General features: G+C 39.5%; 2 protein-coding genes and 1 pseudogene across 3 annotated transcripts; 1 reads left to right on the top strand and 2 right to left on the bottom strand.

The window, feature by feature from the left end:
- Nucleotides 1-52: 52 nt before the first annotated feature.
- LOC127356033 (uncharacterized) lies at nt 53-4392 on the bottom strand. The gene is made up of 4 exons (XM_051387436.1): nt 4231-4392; nt 2512-2868; nt 2316-2416; nt 53-1255 (listed from the first exon to the last, which is right to left on the bottom strand). Exons 1-4 carry the CDS (start codon nt 4277-4279, stop codon nt 1040-1042), a joined length of 723 nt encoding a protein of 240 aa, XP_051243396.1. The 5' UTR covers nt 4280-4392; the 3' UTR covers nt 53-1039.
- Nucleotides 4393-4478: 86 nt separating this feature from the next.
- On the top strand, nt 4479-9240 carry LOC127356032 (zona pellucida sperm-binding protein 3-like). 2 transcript variants are annotated; one of them, XM_051387435.1, is made up of 10 exons: nt 4479-6388; nt 6467-6582; nt 6717-6820; nt 6887-7061; nt 7832-7949; nt 8026-8108; nt 8186-8343; nt 8535-8693; nt 8833-8913; nt 9011-9240. In XM_051387435.1, the coding sequence occupies exons 1-10, from the start codon at nt 6017-6019 to the stop codon at nt 9220-9222; spliced, it is 1578 nt and encodes a 525-aa protein (XP_051243395.1). In that variant the 5' UTR covers nt 4479-6016; the 3' UTR covers nt 9223-9240. The 2 variants fall into 2 exon arrangements, with proteins under 2 accessions (XP_051243395.1, XP_051243394.1); XM_051387434.1 differs by having other exon boundaries at nt 8833-8931.
- Nucleotides 9241-10671: 1431 nt separating this feature from the next.
- On the bottom strand, nt 10672-10782 carry LOC127357214 (uncharacterized; annotated as a pseudogene).

Raw genomic sequence — 10782 nt, 5'->3', positions numbered from 1 at the left:
ATTGTTAAAAAAAAAAGAAGAAAGAAAGACAGACCGTGAATAACATGCAAAATGCTGTATGTTTGAATCTTTATTGTGTTTTCTTAATGAGGTCCCGTCCTGACTGAATCAGGAACATTGTGCATTACTCTTTCTTTCCTCTTTCTCTCTCTCTCTGTCTCTCTCTCTTTCATTCTCCCACAGCGGGTATTATTAATAGATAAATCAGACTTTTGTGGAACATTTTTCACATTTTGGAGGATGTTTGTAAAACATGAGCTGGTTGTAAAGGATCATGAAACTATGCACAAGTGTTTGGGGGGGTGGGTGGGTGGAAGATGGGGATTTTATGGCCTACTTCTATGTGGCTGATCTATTGCAGGGGTTTTTGGGATCCAATGTGTTGTTAATTTTTGTTTTTTTATTTTTTATTTTTTTAAGGGGGTGGAGGGGGGGTGGAGAGGTGATTCATGTCTATCGCCCCCTGCCTCCAGCTTCCTTCCCCTGATTCAGATTGACCTAGCGCTACATCGCCATGCTGTGTATTCCTAAAACCAATGAGCGTCTCACTCTTTAGCACTGTGGGATTCTAGCCTGTCACCCTCAAGGGTTTTTCTTCTCAGTTGTTGTTAAGGTTTTCTTGGAGGGTGGGGGATATGGGATATGGGGTGCTTTTTTCTTTTTTTTGGCCTTTTTTTTTTTTCTTTTGAAATATTAAGTAAAAATGTCTGTACTGAGATTTAATGAAAAGTCAGTGGCTTGTAATGTTTTATTTTTTTCTCTCTGTATATCTCTTTCTCCTCATAGAATGTGATTGTTAAATGACATGCACCGAAACAAATGTTTTCATGAACTATGGAGCTTCTTTCAAATATTAATAAAATAGCTTTTTTTCTTGGCTGTTAACAATGTGCCATTTGGTTATTTGCCGTTTGTCTCTCTGCCTTCGTTCCACCGTACCGAGAAGAGGTGATTAATAACCTCTCACTCTCATCTTCTGCTGTATGAGTTGGTGTCATTTCCTGTTTGCTGCACTATTAACTCATTGCCAGAAGTCACGTCATGCTCTGAGAGCAAGCTGTCTGGGACAGGCGTAATAGTTGTCCTGTGGTTGTCGGATGTTGGGGTTAGCATACACAGGGAAGTTGACTTCCTCCAGGTGTGCGGGGGGGTCCTCGTGGTTATTTTGGGGGATGCCGGGGCTCTGCTGCTTCCTGGTCATTTCCTCATAGATAGGTGCAGAAGGATGTGGTCTGTGTTGACTCCTTGTCTTCACCTACAACACACCATAGCATTATGTCTTACTTGTTCAGAAATCAATCTGTGTTCAGTATAAAAAAAAATACCAACAAGCTTCTGCATTTAATATGTATGTCTGTTTATGCTCAAGGCTTCAGTCTCCGGTATGTACGGTATTTGTTAATTTTGTTGCCTTTATTGTGAAAAATGAATCCAAGGTGACCTCTTAAAAAATCTTGTTTTGTCCGACAAACTCTCCAAAACCAAAAGATAATCAGTTTACAATCATTAAAAAGTAAGATGACCATCAAGTGTTTATATGTGTGAAGCTGAAAGTGGAGGATGTTTGCTTCAGAAATTATTCATCTGTTATTAAAACTGTTGAAGATAAACTTTCTGTCAATGTTTGTGCATGTTTAATAGTGTAATACCACCTGAGATTTTATTCCTGCAGAACAGCAGCTTTGTCTTTTCAGAGAAAAAAGGCACAAATGCATAAAACTATACAACCTCTCTTGTACCCGCTGTGTTCCTGACCTCTTCTTAGTAACAGTAGATATGAAAGTAAGATGTACAACACCCAACAGCAAAGTAACAGCTTGTTTAAGACTGCAGGATGTTTTGATTGACCTTGCTCCTGAGGCTGAAGTGATCACTTGTGACTACTTATATTCTTTATGCTTATTAACTTTCTGGATATTTCATATCAGCTTAAAGAATTCCTTTTACACTTTAAATAATGTCAGATTTTGTGACTCATGCATTCACAGCAGTAATTATCAGTCTTTCGTTGCCTTGAAAACTCTCTCACTAAAACAGACTTTAGAGCAGTTTGTCAGGCCTCTATTAAAGCTGACACATTAATTGATCGTATTCAACTTGTATAGCTGCCTTTGTCATTTTGATTTACAGCCGTTGTTGCCTGAAAAGCTGCATCAGTCAGAAATACTGCAAAATTAAAGAAGACAGGAGAACTGTGACACAAAGGCAAACAACTGCTGCAAAAACACTAAACAACATCGCAAACCTCAGAATTGATTCATGGAGTAAAATCTGCATCTCTGCTGAGTGAAATATGTTGACATGTAAATACTCACACATTTCTCTATGGCCACCCAGCTGAGAATGAGTAGAAGAAGCCCTGCTGCTGTAAAGATGGTCAAGAGTAGAGGAGGGTAACTGCACGGACATGACCTCCCTGCACCACAAACACACAAATACACATTACAATCTGAGCAACAGTTTAGGTTTAACTGTGTAAGAACTGTATTGTGAGGTGCTCGAACCACATACCTGTCCCTTGAACCAACAAGAAGACCTTTTGTTCGCTGAGTTTGATCTGGTCTAAGCTTCTCTCCTCTCCGTAGCTCAGCTCCCAAATGTAGAGTCCTGTGTCACTGGGCTGTAAATGGGATATTGTCACATTGACTCGCAGGGAGTCCAGTCCTCCACGGAGCTGCAAACGCCCCCTGTGGTCCGGACTGACCCTGAACTCGCTGCCCTTAGCCATCGACAGAAGGGTTGTTTGGCTCTGGGCGCTGCGGTGGTAAAGGTGGAGGCCCGTCGGGCTGCCGTGGTCCTGATGAGGGGAACAGGAGAGCTCCAGTGATTGGCTCTCTGTCAGCTCCCTTAACATCAACTCTGCATAGCCTGGAGAAAAAATTAGTTTCAACTTGTAGTAAATAATAATGGTTATTGTCATGTGGCATAGCTCTATGTTTTCAGTCCCCCACGTTGATCCAGACTGAAATATCTCTACAAATCGATGGATTGTCATTCAGTCTGTGATACCCAGAGGATGAATCCTACTGACTTTGGGGATTCCCTGACTTTTCCTCAACTATTGGATTGATTACCACGAATTTTGTGTATTTCATGGTGCCAAGGGGAAGAATCCTAATGACTTCTTATGAAGTTTGTGGTTTTGAGTGATATGTCTCAACAACTATTTGATAGTTTGTCATGGAATTTGATACATATGTTTATATATGTCACATGTGTTTCCCCCCAGGATGAATTGTAATAAATTTGGTGATCACAAGTATTGTCAATGGGGGACTGGAGGTGATTCCAGTTGACATTGTGTGAAAGGTACATTGCGAACAGACCATCAACATACAGTAGATTAAGATGAACGACAGGACAGTTCCCCAAAAGGGGAGCCAAGCGTCCCCCGTGCAAGATGGCAGCAGCCTTATTCGGTACACTGGGAGAAAGAGGAGACGCGATGTATGTTGTTGGACAGACCCAGCCAATCACAGGGCTGGCAGATAGAGACAACAATTAGACAACAATAGAGTCGCCTAACCTGCATGTCTGTGGTCTGTGGGAGGAAACCCACACAAACATGGGGAGGACGTATAAGCTCAACACAGAAAGGCCAGAGTCGGCCGGTCGGTTCAACTAACACTGAAAGTCATAAAAACTAAACATTTTTAGACAATAAAAACTAAATTAAAACAAGCAAACGTACTCTGGAAACTAACTAAAACTAAACTGAATTTTAAAAAAATTTAATCTGAAATATAAATTAAAACCAATGAAAAATACAAAACTAAAATACAATATAATAGCCACTGCAGGTGGGGTGTGGATGACGCGTTGATTGTGCAGCGGAGTGGAATAAATATAAATCATTTAGGGGAAATACAGTTTATAGTGCTGACCTTTAGTTCACTAAAAGTTCCCTTGGATCCTTTTTCATTAGTTTTGGTTCCCCTATCATTGTTAAGGTTCGCTATAAACTGTGTGGAGTGGGGGGTTTTAAGTTTTTAACCACTGACCTCAGTACAGTCTAACAGGGCCAGCAGGCCTGCAACCAAAGCCAGACAGCGGGGGCTGTTATATCTCCCAGTAAATAAACACAAATAAAGACTGTTTACACGTTAAAACTAGAGGAAAAAAAGTCAATGTCAGAAAAAATAAGTTTTAAAAATTCCGAAATGTTTTGACTCTCATAAGCATAAATTAATCAGTTTGCCTAGTTTTTGTAAAATGTGAATTTTCTCTTACCTTCAAAGATCTGAATGAAAATCAGAACGCATGCCATTCGTGTCTTCATGGTCTTTTCAGTTATAAAAGCTCAAAGATATACCAAAGCAAAGTCATAGTGTACTCCTCCTTCCTTCAGCCTCTTGTGAGCCTTTCCGGACAGCCTCACTGCATTTATTGTTCTTCAACCCAAAGCAGGAAGAAGACTTCAAAGCAAGAACTGCCGTTAAAGTGCTGTGGTTGGTCTCATACCCACAGAAATCGTCAGACTTAAACTCCTCAGGATCCACACCCTTTATGTATAAAATGAAACAAAACTGTAATATTAAACTAAATATTAAATTTGTAAGACATATAAGCATTGTTCCACCACTACAGTTCTTTAATCTAACTTTGAATTCAGGGCTTTGTTACAGTCTGATAGTGTGTAAAAGATATGAGGTATATCTATTCTTGCTGCTTTCAACAACCAGGTTATGATATTATACAAAAGGAGGATATAAGAATATCACTTTAACTTTGTGTCACCCGGTATGTCTGGTGCTCACAAGATCAGTCTGAAGGTGCAGTTCGCAGACAAGTCATCGCTTGCAGAGAGACTCTTATTGATTGCTGATATCAGTGGTTTTACATAAACCACAACACTAAGATGGAGAACATGCACATCTGTAGATAAATGCACTGACTGACTGTTCAGTACAGCCCTGCAGTAAATAGTGCAAGTACAAGTCTATATAATAAATAACTGCATCTTTTCAAAGCTTATAATGTTAAATGTTCTATTTTTATTGTTTTTAAGACACAGAAAACAGAGCTCTTGATGAGTAAGACAACACAAAATATGAATTTGGTGCAGCCAATATATGTGACACAGTACAATTATATATGTTTAACCCAATGAGAAAATTGAAGAAATAAAGAATACATTGAAGAAGAAGTAAACAGATAAACAGTGGTAAAGATGATAATACCGAGAAGTGTTTTTTAATATTTGTTCCGGGTGAAGTCCAACATAACACTACCGCTATCAGAGTCATATTTTTTATGTTACGTGTTTACTTTTTCAACTGCAAGTCAAACAATTTTAGACGTGAACGTTAACTGTAATTTATACAATCGTATAAATACTGACGGAGCTTTTTATTGTTCACAGAAACAGAACATAATTCTCTACACATAAAACAAGGATACCAGAGTATTTCTTTTCAAATAAATATGAATTAATAAGTTAATATAAATATATATTTCAAAAACTTTTATTCAAGATGAACTGGAACTTGTAAAGAACTGAAAAGCAAATGACTGCTGGGTATTTTGGTCTATTAGACAAGAGCAGAGGCCTGGAAAATAGGTGTTAAAAAAAGTTCCTTTTCATTTTTAAGCTTAAAGGCAGCAGGATGAACACCTACAATGGTCAGTGTGCAAGCTGCCATGACAGTAAACCTTTACTAAATACCAACTACTGTGCTTTTATAAGGTCAGTTTGGATCTCTTTTCATTTCTGTATTGATTTCCTTATGTATTTTTGATATTGTGATGCACTGTAGCACTATGATATGTCTGTATAATATGTGTGAATCTTTAAACAGTTATATCTGCTGTCATATTAATCAGATGTGTGAGTTAGGTCTCAGCAGCTGTGAGCTGATTAGCAGATGATCAGACTCAGGTGTGCAGTGTTGCTCTGATGAGGCTGATTGTCTGCAGAGACTTTAAAATGCTCCACTGCTCAGACTGGGTTGTTGCCTGGTGGGTTGGATAAGAGCCTTTTGCACTTTGGACCAGGTTGCTGTTTTCAGTTACATTAATGGAGCCCCTTTGTGTTAACCTCCTCGTTGGACTCTTGTTGTCAGGACTCTGCGTTAGATCGTCTTTTGCTTTTCCACCTGAGCATTACAGACAACAGTTTCAAAGGCCTCAGGTCAGCAAACACACTGCGCCTGAGCAGCCAAAGGGTCCAGCTGAAGAACGAGAGCTGTTGAATACTGTCCGACTGACCTGCTATCCAGACTCACTGGAGATAGTTATTGAAGCTGATATGTTTGGAGTTGGAGCTCCTGTTGATAGTGCTGACTTGCGCCTTGGAGTGGAGCACAATGATTTCTGTAGAGCGACCGTGTCTTCAGAAGATGAGTACAGAATAATTGTTGGACTAATGGACTGTGGCACCAAACACTGGGTAATGGTACATTTTATTGTAATCCGAATATGTGACATCCATTATTACCACTAGTTCTAAACATATCTACTCTCATAGATGACTGAAGACTCTCTGGTCTACACAAACCTCCTCCTATACTCTCCTGAAGTCTCTCCAAGTGGGGTGATTCGAATGGATGAGGCTGTCATTCCCATTGAATGTCATTATGAAAGGTGTCTGTATTATTATTATTATTATTATTAATTATTATTTTTTTTTTTTTTTTTTTTTTTTAACCATCTTTAAAGATTTCTTCACAATAGCTCACTTTTTTTTTTATATCAAATGCTTGTTTTCTGTTTCTTAGGAAGTATAGCTTGTCCAGTTCTTCACTCATGCCCACCTGGATCCCCTTCATGTCTACACAAGCTGCAGTGGAAACCTTGGACTTTAACTTGAGAATTATGACAAGTGAGTTTCATTAAGTTCTCACTGACTGTCTTTAGCTGTGCTTGCTACTTTTTGTTTTTTGTGCAGATGATTGGCTTTATGAAAGGAGCTCTAACGTGTTTTACCTCGGTGAGCCAATCCGCATTGAAGCCTCCGTCAGGGTTGGACATCACATGGGGCTCAGAGTGTTTGTGAGCAGCTGTGTTGCCACACTCCACCCAGACATATACTCCATTCCCAGATACGTCTTTGTTGAAAATGGGTAAGTATTTGAAATGCTTGAAGGCTGCAACTTGATGTTAAATTAAGGGAGAAACTACCAATTTTACCAGTAAAGCTTCTTTACAGGTCACACAGCCTCTGGAGCTTAGGGCCAAATGTTTGAAGGGGTCAAGATTGGCTGTTTCTAAACAGTCGTTCTTAATGCCCGTCTCTGGTCAGATTCCTCTTGAAATCAATGAAACTAGCAGTAGGCTGCTTTTGTCCACAGGTGCTACCAGAATCAATGCAAAAGTTTCTTGTAGAGGCTTTAAATTTAGAGGCATGGTGTAAATCCTTTATGCCTCTTTAAGGCTGGCTATTGAGTCCTTACATTAACATTTAGGAGTGTTTGGACAACACTGCAATTGTCAGCTCTTCTCCATATGAACTACCGAGCCAGTTAATGACTGTTCAAATTAATATTTAAAGGTAGCTTAACCACCCAAACCACGTGCATATAAGAACAAATAGTGAGTCTCTTGACAAAGGCTAGCCATAACTAGCTGGAGGGTTGTCGCTGCAGTGGAGTTTAGTACATTTTTGACCAAATGTATAGCATTTTGGCTTTGAAGGGTTTGCAGTCAAGTTGCATTGTGGCTAACACAGGCACCAGTTTTGGCAAAGAATTTGTATAGGAAAATGGACAATATATCTGCCCTGCTGCTTCACTTTTGACTATTCTTGTAACTATCAATCATGGGTACAATAATATGAAGAAACACTCTTAAAGGCCTGTGTACAGTAGTTTTGACTTTATTAATCCCTTCATAGGTGCTTGGTTGACTCTGAGCTTCCAGGTTCAAAGTCGTCCTTCTTACCCAGGACACAAGATGATAAGCTCCAGTTGGTCATTGATGCCTTCAGGTTTCATAATGAGGACAGAGGAGAGGTGAGGCCGTACTATACATTTAGGGGGAGCACATGTGCCCCCCCCCACCCAACACTTATCTTTTATCTTTTTACAGCTCTACATCACCTGTTACCTGAATGCAGTACCAGTAAACGATGCAGAGGCTCCAGCTCAGGCGTGCACTCTTGTAAATGGAAGGCAAGTGCTATAAAGTCAGAAATGCTCAATCTGTAAACAGGGAAATATGTGTGCTGACAAAAGACCATCTTTCTCAGATGGAGATCCGCTGATGGTAATGACTACTTATGTGGGCATTGTCAAAGCAAAAATGAAGTCGGCCAAAGCAAGCCCAGCAGCCCTGCCAAGCTTGGTCCTCGTGGGTTTGGGAAGGAACCTGAATCCTTCTGGAGGAGCGGACTGAAGACCAATAAAGGTAGGATTTTTTTCTTTTTGTATAGAAACAAAATGGAAATCCATTACTGGCTGGGACTGCATGTGCCTCCTCCAGAGGGACATCGCCTGCAACCAAGACCAGACAATATTGATGAGTAGTTCATGTTTTTCACCATTAGATGTCAGGCTTCACACTTACACTTTAAAATGTTATCATGCTTGTCTACTTAGTGTGGGAACAGGAGGCAAAAGTGGGTCCAATGCTCGTCCTACCTGCCATGCAGAAAAGTGGGCCTATACCTGTGGATGAGCTTCCTCCTCTTCTCGGTAAAATTAGCAGACCTGCTCTGTACGGCAGCCAGTGGAGAAGTGGAATAAATGACAGAGCTGGTAAGAGTTCAACTTTAAATTGTGAATCGGACAATTATCTTTGCTAATTTAGACCCCTTTTTGACAAATTCTCTATTCAGGTTAGTTAGTAAAATGTCTCAGCAAAGAAGGCTTTGGTTAAATTGTATTTTTATCCTAGACCTGGCAAAGGGAGTTATATCTACACCAGAGCAGGGGGCGGTTCAGACTACTGCTTCTGAACAGGATGAGGACCTCAAAGGTGTAACAGATCTAACCGGTAACATGTGAAGACTTTCTAAAATGTTACTTGACATGTGTGGGTTTTGTTCTTTACAAACATCTTTCTCTAATTACAGACAAAGATGCAGACAGTAAAGTTGAGGCACCTCTAGAAAAGGCAGCTCCTGTGGTTACGTTAAAATCAAAGACTGAAATGGCAGAAAATAACAGCACAGCAGCCCTCGGTGACATCAGCTCCACTGATCAGGTCACGATGGATGTGACATTACTGTCAAATGTAACTGCTACAGACTCTGACCTCTCACAATCAAATGACCCAAAGAGATAATAAATAATTAAAACCGTTTGTTTGCTCTTTGTTTTGACTGCACATGATGCAACTGTCTTTAATGGCTGTATGTACAGAAGTCTCAATATAAACCAGCTGATCCTCTGGCAGGTGAAGTTGCAGTAGGAAGGGGAACAAATGATTTATAATCTTATTTAGATGGTGCTGTTAATGCACTAGATAAAATGTGTTTATTTTTACCAACTCCTGAAACTATGACGTCAAGTATTTAGGTGTTGCAAGAATAACAAGTCAAGAACTTTATTTACACACACTTTATACAAAGGCTGAATCCAAAATGGTGAGCCCTCTGTAAAAGCAGAGGGATATGGCACCACCTTGCTGAATGTTTACAGTGAATGCAGATAAATTATAGTATTTATAAACTATAAAGTGCATTATAAGTCCCAAATGTTCCAGGGGAGGTGTTGACTTTTGTCCAGGGTTTTCCTCCTCTAGAGTTCAGTGATTATTTGTTAGTCTTCTGTGTATAATTGGATGGCATTTTTTCTTTTCCACAGTTTAAAACATACAATGTTTATAAGTTATAATAGTTCAATGTGATCAGATGGTTTATTGTTTGTCAATGATTCCAAACATCACGACAATGACTTCCAACAGGGATCATAGTTTAGGCCAAACTCCTTCAATCCGTCCCAGACTTGCCGAACTCTGTAACAGTCCATTAAGAGATGCTGTTGTCTTATCATTGGACATTTTGTTACATGACTCCAACACACAACAGCTCTAACAGGAAGTCTTCCCACAGACATCAGCCACCAAACATCCCGAATGCTCACTGACAGGTTCTTACTTTTTAAAATATTTATCACCTCAGTGCTTTCATTAGGACTTAAGTTTTTATATGTAATGAATCCTCCGTATTTAAAATCATTAAAAAGAAATTATGAATCCTTTTGTTGGGTAGAACTTCTCTCCCTCTTTTTCTCCACATTGAAAGGTCTAATTTCAGTTTGTTTTCACAGTTTCTGTCACTACATTCACTGTTGCAGATTTTCAGACCGAGTATTTTACTTGGAAACTTTTTATCCCAACACTGTCCTGTAATACCTCTAAACCTGAAATGTTGTGGGTTTCTTGCTGCCATGTACCAACACTGTCTTTAAAGCAAAATGCAAAAAAACTTTAGAAAAATGAAAATATGTGAATGATTAATAAAATATTTATTTACCAAAAACACCCATTGTGACTTATATGTCACATCACAGATCTTTGACATTTAAAAAAAAAAAACAATCAGAAATGTGTTCTCTGAGTACACTTCTGTGGTATATCCCCCATAATGTTCCTTCAAGGAGAAATGGGTCTGGGTTCTTATGGCTTTAAACAAAATGAACAAAAACTTTAATATAACAAAATTAAACTATGTGAATGAGTGAAGCAGCAGCAGCAGCAGCATCCTCTGCTGTTTGTAAAGAGAAGTGTAAAAGCTTACAGCACCTGGTATTCCCAGGCGGTCTCCCATCCAAGTACTAAACAGGCCCGACCCTGCTTAGCTTCCGAGATCGGACGAGATCGGGCGTGTTCAGGGTGGTATGG

This window comes from Dicentrarchus labrax, unplaced genomic scaffold (genome assembly GCF_905237075.1).
Source record: "Dicentrarchus labrax unplaced genomic scaffold, dlabrax2021, whole genome shotgun sequence".
Classification (NCBI taxonomy): Eukaryota; Metazoa; Chordata; class Actinopteri; family Moronidae; genus Dicentrarchus; species Dicentrarchus labrax.
This window is presented reverse-complemented; position numbering and strand designations above follow the sequence as displayed.